General features: G+C 39.3%; 1 protein-coding gene across 8 annotated transcripts in view; it reads left to right on the top strand.

Annotated features, from left to right (window-relative positions):
• FOXO3 (forkhead box O3) overlaps positions 1–23,601 on the top strand; it is a 119,667-nt gene that overhangs the window by 26,523 nt on the left and 69,543 nt on the right. For 2 of the 8 annotated variants that reach the window (XM_036871463.1, XM_036871459.1), the window contains one exon: positions 17,484–18,608. The exons of 5 other annotated variants lie outside the window; for them this stretch is intronic. In XM_036871463.1, the coding sequence (XP_036727358.1) occupies positions 17,484–17,510 (27 nt within the window). In that variant the 3' untranslated portion in view covers positions 17,511–18,608. Of the gene's footprint in view, positions 1–5,519; positions 6,063–17,483; positions 18,609–23,601 lie in introns of those variants that run through there. One more of the 8 variants, XM_036871457.1, reaches the window with a different exon arrangement.

Below are 23,601 nucleotides of genomic sequence, written 5' to 3'. Positions count from 1 at the left end.
AACTTAGTCGGCTTGCCTGATGGTACATTGGGTTCTGGAACCTGGAACTTTCTTTTTGCCCACCCCTGTTGCGTTAAGTCAGTCATAGAACACAGAGATATTTTTATAGAAAACTTAAGGATTCCTGCTCTTTGAGATGACTCAGACCAGTGTTTCCAAACTAGTAATATTAACTGGGATACAGGCTGGAGAAGGGCTTCGCCTTCTCTTCCCTGCTCTAGCTTTTCACTGGTCTAGCTGTCTGTCCTGTTACCCTGTTTGCAGTAAGGCCAAAGGGACCTGTCTCCTAAGTGTAAGGTTCCATTTAAAAGTGAAGATACTTTTTAAGGCTACTTTAACAGAGTTAAAAGCTTTTGAGTTCTTGTGACAGTCTGCTAACCAGCTGCATTGTCTGTGACCTCATTTAAGAACGTTTTGTGTCATCATCTTTTGATAAATTCAACAAAGGTAGGGATGATAGGTGTGAGTTAAGTAGTTAAATTGCTTTTGAACTGTATATTTTTAAAAAATTCCATTCATTTTTCCCCCTCATTTGGGCTTACTCTTTTTGCAAGTGTGCTGATTCATCAGCATGGACCATGGACTGGATAGCATAGTATATTTTTTAAGCTGGACTATATGAAAACTTAAGATTTACAAATAAACCCATAAAAACCCCACATAACTGAGGTTGTTGTACAATTACATTTATTTAGTCAGCTGTTACATTTTTAAAAAAATCAGATTTCAGAAATGCAGTTAGAGTCAACTTTACAAGAATGCATTTGTTACACAAAATGAGATGTGCATGCACAGACCCAGACCCAGTTTTCCCTTCTTCCCTGTGGTCAGCACTGCTGCTGCTTTATACCCCCCCAGCCTCCCGCTTTCCCCCGCCCTAAGAGGCAGAGGCGAAGAAGAGACTAGAACGTCGGGGCACACGGAGACTGTCCTTGTGGTGGGTGGAGATGAAGCGTCCTGCTGGCGGGGAGGCAGCGGTCTGGGCTGGGGAAACAAGCCAGCTCCATGGCGCCTTGTGCTTGTGCGCGAAGCCTCCGCGGGGTGCTTTCTGCCCGGCTGGGGTGATTTTCTGCAACTAGGTGGAAGAAAGAAAGGGAGTTTGCTCTGGTGTGACTGGAAAATGGAAAAGCTTGAAGGAATGCCGACAGTCTTTGGTGGAAAGTCATGACAATATCTTAGTTCCTTAACATTTTTTAGGCAAACATAGTGTTGTAGGTTCCGCAGTAGAATAGTTAAAACTTGAAATCCCTGAGGATCATTCCTAAGACAAAACAGCCAACGCTGTTTTTGGTCCGGTGGGGTTGGGGTGGTTTGATCGGGGTGCGTTTTGAGGAGAAGACGGGGGTGGCACCATGCTCAGCGCCTGGTACCATTCCTGTGGGCCATTCCACATGTAGCCTTTTGCCATGTTCCTGCTTTGCTGAACTTCTTCAGAAAATTACTATTTTTGAAGAAACAAAATCTAAGTGGTGGAGAGAAATATAGGCTGTATTTAAGCTGGCCTTTGTAATTTTTCCTGGGCACACACAGCCCATATTTTGGAGCTCCGTGACGTCAGCGCCCCTTCCTGGGGGTCGGGAGTCTTGACCAGTCAGGCCTTGGCCGCCCTGGGCCACACAGACACATGCCTAAGCCGGGTCCTTGTTTACTTCCTCTTGGTGCTGGGACATCGAGTACTAAGAAGGACCGCACGCCTGCACAAAAGCTCCTGCCAGCACGCTCAGCCCTGCCATTCCTGACTGTCTTGGAAAGCGCTCCATCCTCGAGGCAGGCTTTTGTTCTTCGAGTGCAGGCTTTTTCCCCCAGCTACACACCCTTTTCCAGATTCCAAAGCAGACCCCACGCCCACTCCCCTGCAGTCTAGCCCCGAGCAGGGTCCTCAGCTTCAGCGGCTGTGAACTTTCAGAGCAGGAGGAGGACAGGGTAATAACTTTCTCAGTGCTCTGTGGTGACCTAAATGGGAAGGAAATCCAAAAAAGAGGGGATACATGTATACGTATAGCTGAGTCACTTTGCTGTACAGTAGAAACTAACACAACATTGTAAAGCAGCTATACTCCAATAAAAATTTTTTAAAAATACTTTAATTAGAGGAAAGGAAAGAGGTAATGGATAGCCAAAATAAAAGTACTTATTTTATTTATTTATTTTTTTAAATTTTATTTATTTATTTATTTATTTATGGCTGTGTTGGGTCTTCGTTTCTGTGTGAGGGCTTTCTCCAGTTGCGGCGAGCAGGGGCCACTCTTCATCGCGGTGCGCGGGCCTCTCACCGTCGCGGCCTCTCCCGTTGCTGAGCACAGGCTCCAGACGCGCAGGCTCAGCAATTGTGGCTCACGGGCCTAGTTGCTCCGCGGCATGTGGGATCTTCCCAGACCAGGGCTCGAACCCGTGTCCCCTGCATTGGCAGGCAGATTCTCAACCCCTACGCCACCAGGGAAGCCCAAAAGTACTTATTTACAGACTATATTGGCCAAGGATTATGGATAGAGAATTGAGGCTGATGTTTCTGTCAGAATTTTGGATGCCATGTTCACAAATTCTATCATGGTTCAAAAAATGTGCAGCCTTTCTCATTTTACTCTTGGCATTATTTTGGCTCTTTTATGAGACTCATATTACTGCTTTCAGACTGGAGAGAGTATTAGTGCTCATTCTAGGCCGGCCTCCTCATTCGATAGAATAAACTGAGGCCTACGACTTGGGGTGGGCTCAGAGCACCCAGCTAGTGGGTTAGGCAGAGCGGGCAGGAAACTGAATTCTCACTCCAGGCCTTTCCTTTAGAAAAAGTTGCTGCTTGCCTTTGTGACTGTTACAAAGACCTGCCTGGGGCATGGGTAGGGACTGGGGCCTGGGGGCATGGAGAGTTCCGTTTGCCTCTGGAGCATTTAGAGTTTCTCATTCACGCCCCGGTGTAGCTGGGACTCACTGGGAGCTCTTTCAGAACCTCTGTTTTTCTATTTAACTTTACACCCAATAGTGGGAGGCGAAGGGTGGTCCATTTACATTCAGGATAACCATACCCATTACAGCTGGGCAGCCCTCCTGAAGCTAAGTACCATGTGAGGGATGTTCTTTATATCTGTTAGAACAGTGTTTCCCAAATTGTATTCCCCTGAAAATAGTAGTAGGCTTCATGATTTGGGCAGTTAGGTTGAACAAAATTTAAGTGATATATTTTATTTTCTTTTCCTCATAGGACTTCTTGAGGCAGTCTCATCACACCCTTTTGGTGGTAAAGTCACTCAGGAGTCAGCTTGAAACCCCAAATTCTGAATAATCAGAAGGATGAGAACCAAATTTAACGTAGCCCTGAAGTTCACTTTTGGGTCAGGCATTCAGGAAGCAGCACATAAAAATTTGCTTGGATACAGTTTCCTCATAGTTCTTTCCTCATAGTTCTTCAGCAGCTTGAAATAACATCTCGAGCTGGCAGTAAACAAAAATCTCAGGTTATCATTTTTCTTTCCATCTGATTGAACAAGTTATTGTTGTAGGGAGGTGAAACAAAACAAAACTTTGTGTTCCTGAAGCCGAGATCTGCATTTCAGTTACTTATACGTTCCAGTTACTTTGAAAGAAAGAAATAGTGGTATTCTTAAAAAGTTTTATGTACATGTTTTAAAGTTCACCATTGCTGCCTTTTTATTTAGAAAAAAGTTTGGAAAATTGTGGTATCTTGATTCAAAGGAAATACTGCTCAGCAATAAAAAGGAACAGCCACTGATACAAAACATGGATGACTGTCAAACACGCAGAAGGACGTGCTGTTTGATTTCATTTATATGAAGTTCTAGAAAAGGCAAAACTAGCCCATGGTGAGCGAAAGCAGATCAGTGATTACCAGGGGCCATGGGGGTAGAGGACTGACTGCAAAAAGGGCGTAAGGGAACTTTCTAGGGACATGAAAACGTTCTGTATCGTTGTGGTGGTCACATTGGTGTATACATTTGCCACAATTCATCGAGCTGTGTGCTGGAAATGGGTGCATTTTTTGGTGTGTAAATTATATGTCAGTAAAGTTGACTTAAAAAGAAGAGAAAGTTTAGAAAGACTATGATTGGAATTTGTGTAGCTCGAAGAACAAATCGTGCATTTCGGCCAGTTTTTCAGCACTGTAATGTAAGCCTGGCCCTTTACTTTCACATGTCTTCAGTTATTCCTGTGTTCACCAGTAGTCAAGAGGCTGCCCGTCTCTTCTGCTTTCCCACTCTTTTTGTGATTTGAGCTTTCGAAATTCTTTCCTTTCAGGAACTTACAGTCCTTGTTAGTAGTCAGCAAAAATGCGTTTTAAATTCACCTGAAATTATTTTTCACCTAGGAGGTCGTGTAAGCATTAGTGGTTTTCTGGAATGGAGGTGTGGTGGAAGCATGAGTGTCTGTGTGTGGGAAGAGGGTGTGTGTCCTTAGATAATTGTGCCATGGTTCCTCACACCTGTCTAAGCTTCTGTGTGAATAGTAAAAGAAAGGGTCATGAATTTTGCTTCTGGCATGTGTCTGCCACAGCTGGGGCCTAGGGTTGCACATTTGTTGTGGTTTCCGAGTCTCTGAGAAGCCATTTGTTGAGAATGGTCCTGCGGCTGGTAATTCAGCGGGTAAGGGGCGGAGGATGGTTCTCAGCGCTTTCATTATTCTCCAGTCTTTAATCTCAATCCCATTAGAAATTAGGACATTTTTCTAGTGTGTTCACAGAGAAGTGGATGCATGCGTAGGAATGTATGATTTAGTGGGTAATTTGAACATCTAGGTATCAGGAATATTGTTGAGTGTTTTTAAAGTTCAAGTCCTCCATGTATAATCAAAGCGGGCTCTAAGAAAGAATGAACTTGTTCTTAATGGATCATGTTAGCTGGATTTGGTTCAAGTGTTTTTTCTTAGAAGGGAGGATTATGCATTATAGTAACAAGATGTTCTTTTATTTCCTAGTTTATTAAAAGATGTTGATTGTGAAATAGGGTGTGCAGATATTTTAGATCTTACTGTTTTTAAATAGATGAGTTCAAAAGAGTGAGAAAAGGTTGTGTCAGAAGGTGAACTGTGCCAGAGGAGAACTAAATAATTGGGGTTGGGGGAGGGAAAAGTAAATACTCTTTTCCCTTGTTGTGTATTTCTCTTGGACATCTTTTGGTTGTGTGCTTGTGTTGTGTTTTTGTTAACTGGCTTTCTTAAGACTGCGAGAGCAGAGCGGAGAGGTGGTGCAGAGCTGTATGCAGATGTTCTTCCCTCTTTCTGGTGTTTCCCTCCCCAAAAAGTTGTTGGCAAATTAATTTCAAGGGAGTGGGGAGGGAAATGGGCCACTTGAGCCTTTTAGATTGGTTTGAGCTGCATATTTGTTTACAAAATGAAAGCAGGTGAAGTTTGTGCAACTTTAGAGAAGAAAGGAGAGTCCCCTTTCTCCTCCTTCCCCTTCTCAGGAGAGTTGTTAGAAAATCGAAAGCTTATTTTACGCCCCTGTGGTTTAGAAGCCAAATAAAGAAAACTGCAGGCGAATGAGTGGAGTTTTGGCTTCTTATTAATAGAATCAAGATGTGAACCGGCCTCCTGACCCCCAGCAGCGCCGTGCAGGTTCCTGGGGTTCCTGTAAGGTGAGCGGCCTCAGCCTCATTTCCCTCTGTGGGCTCGCCTCCCTCTCACGGCCCTTCTTCCCTGGGCTTGGCCCTGCTGAATTTGTACTCCTGCCCCAGACTCTAAGAACGTGCGTGGCAGACTGGGGCTCTGCATCCCTGGTGGTGGCCCCGGGAGCCTCAGGGCCTGGCTGTCCTGTCGCAGTGACCGGGTGGGGGTGGTTCAGCACAGCCAGGCCTTGTCCCGAATCTGGCTTTGTTGGCGCTGGCAGAGACCCAGCTCTTTCCCAATCGCCTCCGGCCTCCCTTGTGCTGCGAGATAAGAACTAAGAACGGGCTTCACCTGAGCGGTTTTGTGCTTGTAGAAACCATTTCAGAACGTGGGTTGGTGGTCTGCAGTGTCAGGGAAAGTGTGTGATTTTGGTGGAGACATTTGTGATCCAGAGTATTTTCATGGTGGTTTCCCAAACAACACTAGCAAGAACTAAGAGTTCAGTTTATCCTCTTGGTATTTTAATGTTGCTCTCAAGGAGAGTTTTTTTTTTTTTTTTTTTTTTTTTTTTTTTGAGGCGTGACTTCCATCCTTCCCGCTCCCCTCTGCCCCAAGCAGCTGGGTTTTGCAAACCTTTGTCAAGCCACACGTTGTTGAGGTCAAAAGCCTGCTGCTTATTTTTGCTGAGTTTATGAGAGGTGTGAGCATGTAGTGTTTTTAGGTAGTGCTGTGGAATGCAAATTGAGTTGTCAAGAATACTGGAAGTATTTCTGAAGAAGGAGATAGGGTGAAAATACTTTTCATTATAACTGTCACCTCTCTAACTCTTCAACTTGAGCTGAATTTAACGATATAGAAGAACTTTGGTGCTTATTATATTGAATTCATTTCCTAAGCACTGTCATTGTTTTATATGAAATACAGCATAAGTTTCGTTATTAAAAAACTCAACAAATGCTATTGGGTACAGGGGACGCTTTTGCCCTTTCATTATTTGATGTTTTCTGTGTCTCAGAAACATGTCTTTCTAGAGGGGAGGGCAAGTGTGTTAATGCAATTCCCAAAGATTGGCTATTTACTCTAGGACAGAAAGGCATAGTGAGAGCAGAAACGTCATAGAATCTGCCTTCTTATGTTCCCTATTCCTAGGACTTTAGGATGAAACCTGCTTTTATGTTTACAGTAATTGCTGTCTAAGGGAGTTTTTGTACACATGTGAAATCATAATGACCTCTGTAAGACCACGTGTTATGAGTGCCTTGCTGGTGTTATCATGCCAAGCTGCCATTTTATCTTGTTAGTGATAAGCTTCATAGTTCTGCTGGAAATTGATTTTGTGTTAAGGCAAAATATAGGGTCAAGTATAGGATATTTCAAGATTCCAGTAAAATAAATATTTTATTTTACTTTTTAAATTTTTATTTATTTTTTGGCCGTACTGCGTGGCTTGCGGGATCTTCGATCCCCGACCAGGGCTTGCACCCGTGCTCCCTGCAGTGAAAGCGCCAAGTCCTAACCACTGAACCACCAGGGAATTCCCTAAAATAAATATTTTAATGGTGGCAGCCTGGTTCTCTGTCATTCTGTCAGACTCTGCCTAGACCCTGGTTCCTTCCTCCTGTCCTTTTTGTTTAAGCTTACCTTTTTGTTTTTTTTCCCCCTACAATGTTCTCTTTTTTTAGAATGCTCCCCAAACTTATAATCTGTCAGTATGTATTATTTTCCCGTAAAGATCAAATGCTTTATTTTCTACATGTCTCCTCTCCATTCCATTATCCCATAGCATTGAAAACATTTTTATAATACCATTTTTGCTATTATTTATGTATTATTAACAGACCCCTTTGAGAAAGTTGTACTGCCTACTCCAGAAAAATGTGGTTACATAAGACATTTTGCATGCGATTTGCATATAATTTCAGGGGTTTATGAATGCTCTAAGTCCCATCCGTGGACTTCTGGTTAATACCCTAATTTAAAAAAATATATTACTCAAAGTAAAAGTAGATATGTGGACTTGGAGATATAGGGGAAAAAAACCATGTCCAAATTACTTGAAGAGTTATGGGTTGATGAACGATGAACATCTCAAGTATGCTTTGTAAGCAGGGAAGCAAAATGTTTGTTTGTGAAGGGGTGGGAAAATTTAAGCAGGAAATGGACATCTCAGATAGGAGCACTGAGCAGGGCCATTCAGGGGAAAGAGGAGGTCACTGTACACCTGTCCAGAGGCAAAATTATAGGGTGTTTGGGAGAATCTAGAACCCTAGCCTAATCACACATTTTATTTTTTAAAAGATTTGTGGTTAGATGAGTTTGGAAAATAATACACTATCACCCTTCAGGGTCTTCAAGACGCATATCAGCAGGTTGAAGTCCCGGAGGACTCCTGCAGTAAAGAACCCTGTTTTACATGGTTTAATCCACCATCTCCCAGACAGTTTTAGGTCCAGGGGATGCTTTCTGCAGAAAACAGTTATCAGCGGAACACACGTTGGGAAGTGAAATACCGGACTAGATAAACTTGTCCTTTCTAAGTTTTAGAGTCTGAGGTGTGGACAGTATCCTGAACCGCAATAAGCAGAGAAAATCCCAAAAGATTAGAGAGAAAATGTCGCTGTGGAGGTGGCAGCAGCTAAGTGAGAACATAACTAGGCCATGCAGTTGTGTCTTCACATTGGCCCAAAGGGGACGTGCTAGAATGTGGGTGATGCCGTCGGACTGTGTTGAGAGGCACACAGCCCAGAGGTTGTGCGAGTTCCCACCATGGCTCCATGAGAAAGGGAGAGCAGACCTGAGAGTGTCCAGTTCCTTTAGAAACGATGTCACCCATTAAATCCAGAGCCCACCAGGCTGAGACTAGGTAATACACTTAGGTAGAAGAAAATTGCTTGTGACTCTGAGTGTAAAAGGCATTTTTCTTTTCAGCTGTGTGGATGCTCACGTAAGAGAAATGCTTTCTTATTAAACAAAATGATTGTGCTGTGTTTAATGGGATCAGGACATCTCCATGCTGCCCTGTGGTATTCATACTATTCTGGATAATGATTATGTGAAATTATGGATTCCGTGGGCTAAATTTAAGCCAGCAGTACAGGACAAAGGGGTGCTTTGCTTCTACTGTGCATTGTTATCAGTCTCCTGGTTAGGTAACCCACGTTTTAATATGTTTCAAGGATTTTTTTTTTTAAACACAGATATTCTGCAGTATTAATAGGCTTTGTTGGCTCATACTGTACACCTGTATGTGGCTGAGTTCAGCCATACCATGTGTGGTAGCTGGAGAGCTATTTTGGGAACAAACCTCATGTTTCCTCCAATTTTTAATAAGCACTTAGGTCTGCCTGGCTCTTGAGATGTGTCACAGAGTCCATCACATGCCACCTACTACAGTTCTAAAGAGGTACTAAAATTAGAATTCATGCTTCTTTTTTTTTTTTTTTTAAGTTAGTGATTCTTCTTCCTTTGCTGAAACTACTTCTAGTCAGCAATATTTGTTAAATAACCTCTTCTAAACCCATAAATTCCGAGCTAGAGTTTGTGAACCTTCAAACTAAAGCAAGAAAGAAGAAACTTAATACAAAAAATAGAAACATAATTCCTCTCATAGAGTTTTGAGGTTCCCAATTATTTGATGAGGCTTGTGTTTTCCTTTAAGGATCTGGTTCCCAAACAATTCATAATAATTCAGTATTGTGGGTTCTCTCTGCTTTAATTCTTGCCTTCCTCTGGATCCTCCTTTCTTCTATCTCTCCCAATTTAGTGAGGGACCCCCCCCCACCTTGCTTCTCTCAGTTTGAAGCAGGCTTTTCGCCCCAGAATTGTGTTCTTCAGTGGATTCTTCATCTTCACTTGATGTGACTCTAATCTTAGTCCAGAGGAGGAAGGGATTGGCTGAATTCTGCTGACTCTTTGCTCCCCAGCTCTGTTGATACAGACACGCGTAGGGTGGGGATGACAGGGGATTACCAAGCAGTTGCTGAGTGATAAACTGAAACTGAGGCAACCACAAGCAGGATGTGCAAAAAAGAGCCCCTGAGACACACTGACCCATTGCCCTGAACCAGCTGTCTGTGCTGGGCCTGCTGGGAAACAGGAGGAAAAATCTAGAGCTTTCTCTTGAGCAAAGTTGTTAAGTACAACATGCGTCAGAAGCATAATTCCAAAAGGTTTGGGGCCATCCAGATTTGGGGGTGGGGTGGGGGAGGAGTGTTACACATTTTATGGCAATTGACTTACTGGAAATTCACCATCATGGAAACAGAAATTTAGGGAAGGAATTCTGAATATGTTCTGGGAAGGCGCCCATTCATGGAATTGGTTTGGCAGGCAAATGGCTTCCAGGAATGCCAACCAGATTTATATAGCAAGATGAAGATGGTTGATAGTATCTTTTCCTGTTATTGCAACCTGGTGGTGGCTATAAACCTCCAACCTAGGACAAGGGCCCTCTCTCTCCACACATGAACCTCCACTTCTTTTATTCTTGGCTTTTCACTATGGCCAGGGAGAGATTTCTCAGAGTCTCATCTGTGCACATTCTTTTTCTCTCCCTTTTCTTTTTAGATGCAATTAATAGAAAGATTACTAACAGTATTATATAAGAAACTTGAGATGTAAACTTGAGATGTAATAAGCTCTAATAAATTTGAGTTTATTAGAAAAATTGAATGAGACCTGTTTGCATATTCCTAAATCAGAATAACTTTGCAAGAATAGGTTGTTTTTTATTTCCTGTCCACCATCTTCCTTTTACCCTGCTGTTATTCCAGTTAATAAGTAAATGACCCTTCTGAATTGAAACAGGTTTGGGAGTGTTCTTTAAAAGCATAACCTTTTTAAATGGGGATTTTCTTTTAAACAGGGCAGTTTTATATAAAAAGTATAATCCTGCTAGGTACTAACTTTATTGCTTATTTTAGGACCCCCAAATATTTAATTTCTATATATCTGTATGCTCTCAGCTATGTCTAGAATTGTGTGTGTGTGTGTGTGTGTGTGCGTGTGTACATATCACAACTAGAGTTTGTGGATTTAAGTTTTGAATTCAATTATTTTTCCTTTTTTGAATGGTGTTTACTATTTGGTTTAGGAAGTAGCATACATATTTTAAGATTATAGGCTTTTCATAATGCTTCTCATAATGATCTTTTATGCCATATGTGCCTTGCCCTGGAACTCGATGGGAATTTTGTGTTTCTACAAAGATGCTTCTGGTCTTTTCTCTTGGTGATCTTGAACAGAAGGTTTTCCCAAGTTTAATACATTTTTGACTGTATTTCAGTGGGTTTAGTTTTGTGAAACCCTTCTCCCACCCTCGAAAAAAAAAAAAACCCAACAAAGTTTAGTCCATTAAAATCTGATTTACAAACTTAGAAATGTTTTAGAATAAGTATCTGGGAAGCAAGCTAGCTCCACATCCGGCATATGAATTGTTTCTGTTAAGGGCTATCCCATTTCTTCAGACAGATTCCATCCTCTTCTTTTATCCCATTTATTCTTGACTGTGGTTGTGGATTGTCCATTTCAAGTTTCCTTTCAGAGTGTAGCCACATTCCAGCAAGAAGATGTTGGGTAGCTGGTTCTTTCCTAAAAGACCCACCTGGCTATACCAGCCCTCTGGGCAAAAGATTGAGTTGCTGCCCAGCACCACTTACCCCTAGATACAGCTGTCTTTCCAGGCTTCTGAGGGGTTAGCCATTTACTTACTTACTTAATTTTTTTTCTTTCTTTCTTTCTTTCTTATTGAGATATAATGGACATATAACATGGCATTAGTTTTAGGTATACAACATAATGATCTGATATATGTATATCATTTTGAAGTACTACCACAATAAGTTTAGTTAACTTCCATCACCATACATAGTTGCACTTTTTTTTTAAGCCATTCACTTATTTAAGAGACTACTGACAAAACCTTATGTGTTACCTGGGAGGATTAGCTTAACACAAATTGGTACTGCAAAGATGTAAGCCTTTTAAAAGTTTATTCTCTTTCATTATTAAAATATATGTGTTCATTGAAGAAAATGTGAAAGCTATAGATTGCAAAAATGAAGAAAATAAAAATCACCTGTTAATACTGCAGTTTATTGTTAACATTTTATTGTACTTATTTTCTGGTTGTTTGGTTGGCTAGTATTACGTATTATACCTATGGCCTTGAAACCTGGTTTTTCCAGCAAGCCTCAGGAACTTCGTGGTTTGATGTCTTGGTTAATTTTCATAAAATGGGTAGGATTATTGATACTTTTCCATGTCATTAACAATCGTTAATGACTTCATTTAAAAAATTAAACATCTTATTTTGAGATAATTGTAGACTCACATGCAGTTGTAAGAAATAATACAGAGAGATCCCATGTTGTAAGAAATAATACAGAGAGATCCCATGTGCCATTCCTAGATTCCCCAATGGCAATGTCTTGCAAAACTGTAGTGCACACAGCCAAGTTAGTGACATTGGTAAGTCAAGCTATAGAACACTTCTATCACAAGGATTCCTCCTGTTACTCTTCTATAGCCATACCCACCTACTTTTATCGTCTCCACCCTGACCCCTGGCAACTACTCATCTGTTCTCCCTTTCTATAATTTAGGCATTTCAAGAATGTTATATTAGTGTATATAAGAACATATGTGTGAACATAAATTTTCATTTTTCTGGGCTAACTGTCCAATGACTTCATTTTAATGATGGCATAATATTTCATTGTATCTCATTGTTTTTCATTGTATGTTTTCACTTAGCATAATGCCCTCCAAATCTATCCATGTTGCTGCAAATGGCAAAATTTCGTTCTTTTTTATGGCTGAGTAGTATTCCATTGTGTATATATGCCACATCTTCTTTATCCACTCATCTGTTGATGGACAATTAGGTTATTTCCATATCTTGGAAATCGTAAATAATGCTGCTGTTAACATTGGGGTGCAAGTATCTTTTAGAGTTATAGTTAAGTCTTTATGCACATCTTTTATTTCTAAAAGTGGAATTGATGCATCAGACTATGCGTAATTTTAAAGCTTTGCTTTTTTTCCTAGTATCTTTTTTCTTTCATAAAAACCTGCTAGACTGTTACCAGCAATGCCCATTTCTCATGCCCTTGCCAACACGGAGCATTATTACTCTAAAAAAATCTTTGTAAATTTCTGCCTTACCCCGATAGCAGCATAAACACAGCTTGACTGTTCGTTTTCCAGTCCCACTTGCCTAAGAAAATCTTTTAGAATAACCAAGTTGCCACCAAGACCTTGTTTTGTATGAGGTTTGGGAATCAGCTAAAGTGGTTTTGTAAAGCCTCAGAAGACTTTTGGTCTAAGATAGGTACAAAGAATTATAAGAAATCACTCTGAGTCCACCTGTTTCTATATGTTGTCTTCTGTTGTACCTCATATTCACCCAGAAGAACTAGACAGGACCTTAAGAAAAGAAAAACCTTTGAGATGTGAAGCACTGTTTATAAAAGCTGATAAACAATATAGGAGTATGTGTGTGTGTCTATGTGTGTTATGCCCATTTGAAGCTCTTAGAGATGAGATGAGATTTAAGTATAGACTTTTAATGGAGCTGTTAAGTATATAGAGAGGTGAGATGCTTTTCTTTCTCCTTCTTACACTAAAGTATTTTCGTGTTTCTCTCAGTATGACTAGGCAGTGATTTTCAGGGAATAAGATAAGGTTAAGAATATATATCTACTAAAACCCAGGAAATGTATTTGTGTCTTACTGAGATAAATGACATCTTTGGTTTGAAGCTCACTTTCTGGTTGGAATGTGGCAAACTGATGTTCCTGCCAGTGTAAGGCTTTTTTCCTTTTTGTGTTTCAAGCTCTATAGTTATTTGTTTTCTTCTTTACCGGTGGTACCATATTTAAGATGAACCAGACTGGTTTCAGTAAAAATTGTTTTACTCGTAGAATGGCAGATCACTCTTACAGAAGGTTGGATGATTTCAGAAGAGATTGTGCCCACTAACTCATTTGGTGCTAAATTAATGTGATGAAGACAGACCCCATTCTTACAAATAAATGAATAAAGGAGGCTGGCAGAATCTGCCATTTCTCTTTTTAAAGTTATAAGAAGTTCTTATTCATTTTGCCATTTAAATACCTTATACAGATTCATAGCTGAAGACTAGTAACGAGTATAACAAAATGAGTAGATCAAGTAAAGTGACATCCGTGAAAACTATTCACTTTTTCAGGGATGATAAAGAAAACTTTCTCTTTTCTTGTCATATTTTTCCAATTTATCATGATTCTTACAGCACTGGTGATCTTAAAATTAAGTATCTAGAACATTCACATGCATTTTGGCCTAGGAAAGAAAATATAGTATTGAACATCACGTGGTTTATTCTTATCTCTAGGTATATATAACCTGAGAATGCAGGAAGGGGGCTCTGCTTAATGGAGGAGAGAGAGGTGATCCCTTGGGGAGTTTTGGGTAAAGTACAGCCTTTCCCAAATTGAGTGTGTATCATCATTTTCCTTCAGGGCAGTAGGAAGGATCTGGAATCTATCAACTTAATTGAAGCTCTGAGCTTAGTTCTATTTTTGAAATTAAAATTTTTCTCTACGTGGTACATTATAGGCAATTTTTAAATTTTAACAGAAGTATTTTTGTAATGATCATGAAAATATCTACAGGTCTGAGAACTCCTAGAAGAATCTTTGACTATGAAATTGACTAGGAATGGTGACTTAAGCTACCCTGAAAGAGTAAGATTTGCTTTTGATCAAATGCAAACAGCAGTATCAGACTCTCAGACCATTTTGACTAAAATGATGATGTTTGATTCTCATCTGAGTGGTTATTAGGAGATGATTCAGCGTCATGCAGAATTAGTTTATTGAGGAGGTCAGAAGGTGCTAGAGGAGATGTATTATATAGATATTTCAGGAAAGTTTTGCTTATGAAAATCTAGAATTATGGTGGATGTAATAAGTAATAAAGAGGAACGGAAAGACAGCAGTACATATCTTGGTGACTAAATGAGGTGAAAATTTTTGGTTTCCTTTGACCTCTTCAGTGACAGGTTAAATTTTTGTGGATTGTTGTACCTTTGGATGACTATGTGGAAGACTTCCTGACATATTTTTTTGTTCTTGAATTTAGATAACATTTAACAGCATCACGCCTTTGCCTGAAGTGAGTGAATGAATAGTCCTGTTTTAAAACTGTATTGGAGTGTGGAGGTTTCACATGATTTATTAGTACATCATGTTTGACATTGACCTATTTGTGAACAAGGAATATTCAGTTCACATTCATTGTTCATTATTGTGTTCGAACAACAAATAAATGTTACAGTTTTAGGGTCTGTGCTTGAACTGAATTTGAACAACAGCCTGCGACTTCAGCCAGAGAAAGTAGTATGTAGTATGAGGTTGAGATAGGACAGAAAATTATGTTCAAAGGAGAAGTCACAAGATGCAATTGTTTTGTAAAATGTGGTACTTTCATATCACTCAAAAGACCGGAGGACTTCCCTGGTGGCGCAGTGGCTAAGAATCCGCCTGCCAATGCAGGGGACACGGGTTCGAGCCCTGGTCCGGGAAGATCCCACATGCCGCAGAGCAACTAAGCCCGTGTGCCACAACTACTGAGCCTGCGCTCTAGAGCCCGCGAGCCACAACTACGGAGCCCACATGCCACAACTACTGAAGCCCGCGCACCTAGAGCCCGTTTTCTGCAATAAGAGAAGCCACCACAATGAGAAGCCCACGCACCGCACCGCAACAGAGTAGCCCCCGCTCTCCGCAACTAGAGAAAAGTCTGTGCGCAGCAACAAAGACCCAATGCAGCCAAAAAAAAAGACCAGAAAAAAAGTTTTTTTAATCTTATAATGTGAACATGTGATGCTTGATAATTAATTTGCTTTGCAGATTGTCTTTGGTAAAATGTTTTGGATTTTTTAAATATAAGAATTACAAGTAAATTAAGACAGTTTGTGTCTTAACAAACTTTGGTCCAAGCAATTTTGGTCTGAAACGGAACAATATAAATTTAAGAGAGGTGGGGCAGGATGGGAACACAGCTAATTTGGTATTAAGGGTTTGAGGACCAGAATTCTGTGATCAGAGCCTCTTTCTTGGTTGTCAATGATGTTCTTCTCAGTTAATGACTAATTGCTGCTCTTGCCTAGAAATCCAGAAACTCTGGAGATGAGGAATTCTTTCTGAAACTAATTCCACAGTACATCACCCCTTTTGTTCACCATCACGGACTGTACCCTGGCTTCTCTTCCCAAGGGCAGTTTGTTGTTGGCACATCTGTCTGGGAGGGTGGTGTTTTCTGCATAGTAATCAGGCTTCTGCAATTGTGACCTTCCTCCCCCTCACCTTAAACTCTTTGGGTTCTTGACACACACCTTAAACTCTTCTGTTCTTGCCACTGGTAGAACAAAAATCAAAAGGAGAACAGGAGAAAAAAAAGTTTTCTCAAATTTGATGTGTCTGCATAGTTCTGCCATGCTGTGATTAAGGAAACCCCATTAAAAACTTCCTTCTCCTTCTTCCCAGGAAGGAGCCTTGTGAACAGGCAGGTTCAGAAAGCCAGGGAGCCAAAACTTTTTCCAGTGCTTTTACCAGCCAGTCCTGCTTTTACCAAGGGTTTAGTGATCAGTCTGCATGTTTTAAGTAGTTAAAATGTGTATTTTGATCACCGTTAGCACCTGCTGATTTGCACAGCTGGCTATTTGGCCACTCTTGTGTGTGATTTTCATTTTTGTTACCCTCTGTGACACCAGGGGGTCAGGATGAGGGTCCCATAAAGATAGCTCAACAGGAGTATATTGAAGAGGCAATGGTAATTCAACCAGCAAGTGTTCATGTTGGATTTTGTTTTTTGTTTTGTTATGTTTAAAAAACAAATGAACCCCCCAAGATACTAGAATATTGAGGGGCAAGGTATTGTCATCGGTTTTCAGACTCATGGAATTTAGAACTGGACTTTTTAATTTACTGTATGTTTTGTCTTTCATACCCAAAAGGACATGCTTAGGAGATTAAAGGTTTGTTGTATTTTTTTTTTTTAATCACTAGTTGAAATACTGTAGAAAAATAATATTTCCTACATTCCTTTATCAGAAACTTGTTTCGCTAATACCGTGTTTTCTGATCCTGGTAAGGTTTTACATCTTGAAAATTGGATTGTAAGATGCTTTTGTTTCAAACCCTGTTCGTCTTGCTCTATTCGGATGCCCAGGTGACTGTGGATGAATTCTGCTCAGTCTCCAAAGCCTAAGGGAGGCTCCGTATTCTTGTTTGTCTGCCATCCGGACATGTAGTAATATATAAGCATTCTTTAATGGCTCACAGATTAAATTCTCTGGATGCTTTACTTCAGATGTTAAGGGAGAAACTTATTCATTCACTCAATAAATGTTTATCGATGCCTACCATGTGGCAGGCACTGAAATGTGTATTCTTTAACAGTGGTTTATCCTGGAAGAACTAATCTTGATCATTACCAGTGTCTTGGTTCATCACAACAGCAGTTTGAGAGTTGGTGGCAGGTCTGGCCTTCAGTACTGTTTATCCTATTTACTGCCATTTTCCAAGGACCTTGGTATCATAGAATGTCAGAGTTGAAAGATATGTAGAAATTCTAATCTAGTTCCCTCATTTTATTCATCAGGGGTAATGTAGAATTTCATATGCATAGTCCCAGTTGGCCTCAAGATCACCTCAAGTTTCTCTGTTTTAAGCATGTCTCTTTATATACTCAGAATCATCCTTAAAATGCTTCAGTTGAATGAAATCTCTAGTTCAGCCTCTTGGAAAACTTGATGGGTGGATAAATGGGCACACCTACTTAAACATGATTGAGAATTGGCTATCACAGACCTATTTTCTGGTATTACGAGTAGTTCTACCAAAGAGGCTTATTCTAACTGGGAATTATCTTTTTTCCTCCAGAGGGAAATGGAACATGGACTGGATTAGGAACACAGTCTGAACAAAGTAGGAGGCTACTCAAAGAACTTTTCAGAACTTGGGTAAAGAAAAGAAAAGCCAGCCATTTTCTGATGCTTCTGCAGTTCTCCATCAAAAGCACAATCCAGAAACAAAAATACCCTGACAGAAATCAGGAAACCAAATATCCTACCTGCTAGCCAACTCTAGAGGTTCTGAACAGAGTGTACCATTGAGGATACCTTTTAGCTGTCTTTGGGTTTATTTGAAAACCACTCCAGTGTGTGTTTATAAGAGGAAAACAATTTAAAAGCTCTTCTTTTGGCCTTGATACTTTTATAGGGTTTAGCATTGCTAATCGTCAGTTCTTCAACGTTTGAAGAGAAGCATGCTATTCTCAGAGCAAAAAAAAAAATAAAATAAGAAGCTTAACTTTTTCTTCACTTCTATCCTCCCAGGGTCAGAAAACTGGCCCTGAATTCCCTGGACAGATTTGTTTCAACCTCAGGATAGTAGCTTTGGCAGTTAATGCTCAGCAGTATAGTGTGTTTCCTTTTGTTAACACTGAAGTAGCCAGAGTGCTTCCTCCAGCTGTGAGTGTCTGTTCTCTGGACCTCAAGATTTTGCCTTAATCCAAATGGACAGTTACCAGAGGACATGATGCAGAAGAGGTTATTGGAGGTTTGTTCTTAAATGTCTTTAAGATCAGCCTACCGTAATTCATGTTCAGTAAAGCGGTGGTTTATAACTGGTAAGCTGAGTAAATGGATTATCTCTGAGCCTTATTATTTTTAGCTTTTCCCCCAAAATGAATTGTGAATCATCATGTCACTTCCAAAAGGTTTTGTTTCAGTGAGGGCTTAGAGACAAGACAGGTCCCTGGAGTTGTTCTGGAAGAAGGCGATGGGTAGGATTGGTTGTGCTGACTGGGGGTAGTGTCCACCGTTCATGGAGAGTACCCCGGTGCCCACGGGGCTGGGTTCTAGGCCAGGCACAGCTGCTTGGTAGCTGAATGATCTCGGGCAGAGTTGTAAAGCGCTGGGTCTTGATCACTTTAGTTTTTTTTTAGTTTTTTTTTTTGGTAATTTTATTTATTTATTTATTGGTTGCATTGGGTCTTTGTTGCTGCGCGCGGCTTTCTCTCTAGTTGCAGCGAGTGGGGGCTGCTCTTGGTTGCAGTGCGTGGGCTTCTCATTGCAGTGTCTTCTCTTGTTGCAGAGCACGGGCTCTAGGCACACGGGCTTCAGTAGTTGCAGCACACAGGCTCAGTAGTTGTGGCTCACAGGCTCTAGAGCGCAGGCTCAGTAGTTGTGGCGCACAGGCTTTGTTGCTCCACGGCATGTGGGATCTTTCTGGACCAGGGATCAAACCCATGTCCCCTCCACTGGCAGGCGGATTCTTAACCACTGTGCCACCAGGGACGTCCCTCTTTAGTTTTAACATTAGCCCAAACATTGTCTGTCCTGTCTACTTCTTTCAAGGTGGTGATGAGCATAGAGTATTGAGATTGAAGGTGGTTTTGTTAAGAAGGGAAGCAGAGGTACCAGATAGGCAAGTGAATTTGTTCTCACTGTATCTCTCTCTAAATAACTTTATGGATCACCTTTAGGGTGGAGGTATTTGTGTTTCTGGGTCAGCCACATGGACCAACAAAGTGACCTCTTAATTTGGAAGCAATGTTGTTCTCACCTGTTTCTTCATGTCACACCCCTTTAGCAGTACACATCATCGCAGGTCCTTCAGTTGTAGCTTAGGGCTGACAACATACGTACATGCTGGTAACATGCCTAGAGGGCTTGACTGTTGACCACAGGGATGCTTGTTGCCTAGGCTAGAGTCCTTTTGTCAAGCTCAGGAAACGTGCACCTTGGATTTGAAAAATATATGCACAGTCAGACAGAGAAAGACAAATACAGTATGATATAATATATGGAATCTAAAAAGTAAAACAAACTAGTGAATATAACAAAAAGGAAACAGATTCACAGATATAGAGAACAAACTAGTGGTTACCAGTGGAGAGAGGGATGGGGACCTGATGGGGGGAGGGGATTAAGAGGTACAAACTACTATGTATAAAAAAGAAAAAAGAAAAAATATATACACACATATGTACTGTACACTTTTGAGAAGAAAAATGTTGGGATGGGGAACCTTTTATAACCCTCTTATTTTATGTGAGTTCCTTGCAGATTTGATCATATGCATATTAAATATTTACTTAGCTACATTAAGAGAGTTTGTTCTTTGTTTTATGTGTTTTGTTTTTATCCGTACGTGGGCATCATAATGACTATTTTAAATTATTACTTTTAGAGGACAAGGATTGGATGGATTTATAATTTTTTTAAACTATTTCCCTGTTGGAGAGCCCTTGTTTTTTTCCCCTTTATTTTAGTATTCATTAATATTATAGTTATTGTTTTTTGTAATTTTAAAATAAAAGGACTGCATCTAAGAGTCTTGTAAATTGCTAAGTTTCTAACTGGGGACTCCTGATCAGGAACTCACAGCAAATTAGCTGCAGGGCAATTTGCCCCACAAGAAACGCAGAAGAATTAAGAGAGGAGGATTCAGTGTTAAGTCTGTACAGATGAGAGTCATGAGACTGGACCTCTCAGCCTAACAGGCTGAGCCTCTTCACCTTCGTGCTCTGAGTCAAAGAGGAAAAGAGAATAGATAAAGGACTGGTGGGGGGGGGCGGGGGGGGTGGTTTTTGAAAGAGAGAAATACCTTCCCGTTCTGTGTCCTTTACAAGTAGATATAAGGGATGGGAGTAGGGGGTGGGCATATAAGAGCAGTTCAAACAATTCAGAGAACAAGCCCCACATTTTTCTCGCATTCATGTTTTTTGTTCCTGTTCCCTAACGCCACTCCCCACCCTCACCTCCACCAATTTGTGACCCAAGGAGGATAAAGATTTTTTTCCCTACCATCCTGCTGTTTGAAGTATTTGGATAATTTTACACTGAAATAAAATTCTCTCTCTCAAAAAAAAAAACAAAAAACCTATGGTGATTTATTTTGAAATTCACCCATGGAAAAAATTAATCAAATGTATTGAGTTGTATAATTTGAATACATTAAAACTTTAACAATTTAAGTGTAAAATTTGAGTTTTAATAAATGTGTACAGTTGTGTAACTAACATCACAATCGTGATGTAAAACATTTCAAACATTTTTATCAACCCCCAGAAGTCCCCTCATGCTCCTCCTTTTCATTGAGTCCCCTGCCTCTACTCCTGGCCCCTAGCAACATCTGAGCCTGCTTTTTGCCTTTTCTAGAATTTTATATAAACAGTCATACTGTATATAGCCTTTTGTGTTAGCTCCTTTCACTTAGCATAGTGCATTTGAGATTCACTCCTGTCTTTCTTTTATCAGTGGTTCATTCCTTTTAATTGCTAAGAAGTATTCCATTATATGAATATTCCATTATACAAATATAGCATAATATTTTATCCATTTACCAGTAGATGGACATTGGACATTTGAGTTGCTTCCAGTGTTTTGTTTTGTTTTGTTTTTAGTATTATGAATAAAGCTGCTGGGAATATTCATGTTCAAGTCTTTTTGAGGTACATGTTTTCATTTATTTGGGGTAAATAGCGAGGGAATAGGATTACGTATAGCGTATGCACCTTTATGAGAAACTGCCAAACTGCCAGACCACAAAACCAGCGAAGTTTGAGAATTCTAGTTATTCCCCATCCTTTCCATCATTTGTAATTGTCAATTATTTTACTTTTATCCATTGTAGAATGTACTAAGTGTGTAATGGTAGATATCCCATAGTTTTAATTTGCATTTGCTTAATTAATAATGTTAAGCCTCTTTTCATGTGTTTATTTGTAATTTGTATTTCTTCTCTGCTCAAGTGTCTGTTGAGATCTTTGGCCTTTTTTAGAACTAGGAATATTTGTGTTCATACTGTTCAGTTATAAGAGTTCCTTATATTTTTTAATACAATTTTTTTTTTCAGAAATAAAATTTGCAGTGTTTTTCCTGTCTCTGATTGCTTGCTCATTTTCCTAACAGTGTCTTTTGAAGAACAAGTTTTTAATTTTGGTCAAGTCCAGTTTGTGCATTTTCTGTCGTAAGAAATTTTTGTCTAATCATGATGGTTTTTCTCTCTGTGTTTTTTTCAACAAGCTACATAGTTTTAGCTGTTAATTTTAAGTCTCTGATCCATTTGGAGTTAGTTTTAATGTATTGTTAATTTATCCATTGAGTTACTTTGTCACCTTAGTGTATTTCTGGACTCTTTTTTTCTGTTTTATTGATGTACATATCTTATACCAATACCATACTGTCTTTATTACTGTGACTTTATAATAAGTCTTGAAATCAGACAGTATAAACCTTCCAACTTAGTTCTTTTTCAAAATTGTTTGGCTTTATTACTAGTTTTTTGAGTTTTTTTTTTCTTTTTTAAAATCATGATTGGATATTGAATTTTATCTGATGCTTTTCCCACGTTTATTGAGATGATTTTATGGTTTTTCTTTTTTAGTCTTTTAATATGATGCAATACATTGATTTTCAATGTTAAACCAACCTTGCATTCCTGGGGTAAATCCCACTTGGTCATGATACGTTATCTTTTGTGTTGCTAGAGTCTCTAGCAACACAAATTGCTAAAATTTTGTTAAGAATTTTTGTCTCTGTTATGATGAGAGATATTGATCTGTAAGTTTCTTATACTATCTTTGTCTGATTTTGGTATCAGGGTAATGGTAATCTCATAAAATGAGTTGGAAATTGTTCCCTCTTCTGCTTTCTGGTAGAATTTGTATTATCTTTTCCTAAAATGTTTGGTGGAATTCACCAGTGAATCCTTCAGAGCCTGGAGTTTTCTTTGTGAGGTTTTTAGCTACTAGTTTAATTTATCTAATAGAGTTCTCTTTTTTCTTGAGTGAGTTTTGATAGTTTGTGTCTTTTCATAAATTTGTCCATTTCATCTAAGTTGTCAAATTTATGAGCATAAAGGTGTTTATATTATTCCCTTATTATCCTTTTAATACATGTATGATCTGTAGTGTTTTTGTTTTCATTCCTGGTATTGATAATTTGTCTCATCTTTCTCTTTTTATTAGTCTGGGCAGAGTCATATGATATTATTGGTCTTCCCAAAGAATCAACATTTGGTATCACTGATTTTTCTCTCTTGCTATTATGTTTTTAGTTCCATACTTTCTGCTCTTTATTATTTGTTTCCTTTTGCTTGTAGGTTTAATTTGCTCTTTTTCTGATAAATTAAGATGGAAGCTTAAATCATTTATTTGAGACTTTTCTTCTTTCCTAATACAAACATTAAAAGATAATAAATTTCCTGCTAACACCTGCTTTAGCTGTATCCAACAATGTCTGTTTGTTTTTACACTCAGTTCAAACTATATTCTAATTTACCTTGTGATTTCTTCTTTGACCTATATAGTTTATTTAGAAGTGAATTTTTAAATTTCCAAGTGTTTGGAGGATTTTCCAGATATCGTTCTATTATTGTTTTCTTACTTAATCCTTTTGTGGTCAGAGAAACTACTTGGTATGATTTCAGTCCTTTTAAAATTTATTGAGAGTTGTTTTATGGCCTAGAATACGATCTCTCTTGGTGAATGTTTAATGTGCGCTTGAAAAGAGTGTTATATGCTATTTTGCTGGTGTGTTCTATAATTGCCAATTAGATCAAGATGGTCAGCTTCATTTTGGACCTCTTGTTCTGTCAATTCCTGTGAAAAAAATTTTGAAATATCCAACTGTAGTTGTGGGCTTGTCTCCTCTTTTCAGGTCTATCTGTTTTTGCTTCATGTATTTTGAAATTCTATTACTGGCAAATAAACATTTAAGGTTATTATATCCTCTTGATACGTTGACTCCTTTGTTATTATGGAATGTCCCTCTTCATCCTCACAATATATATTTTTAAAAAATTTTTATTGGAGTATAGTTGCTTTACAATGTTGTGTTAGTTTCTACTGTACAGCAAAGTGAATTGGCTATACGTATACATATATCCCCTTTGTTGGATTTCCTTCCCATTTAGGTCACCACAGAGCATTGATTAGAGTTCCCTATGCTATATACAGTAGGTTCTCATTAGTTATCTATTTTATACATAG

This window comes from Balaenoptera musculus, chromosome 12, assembly GCF_009873245.2.
Source record: "Balaenoptera musculus isolate JJ_BM4_2016_0621 chromosome 12, mBalMus1.pri.v3, whole genome shotgun sequence".
NCBI classification, from domain to species: domain Eukaryota; kingdom Metazoa; phylum Chordata; class Mammalia; order Artiodactyla; family Balaenopteridae; genus Balaenoptera; species Balaenoptera musculus.
This window is presented reverse-complemented; position numbering and strand designations above follow the sequence as displayed.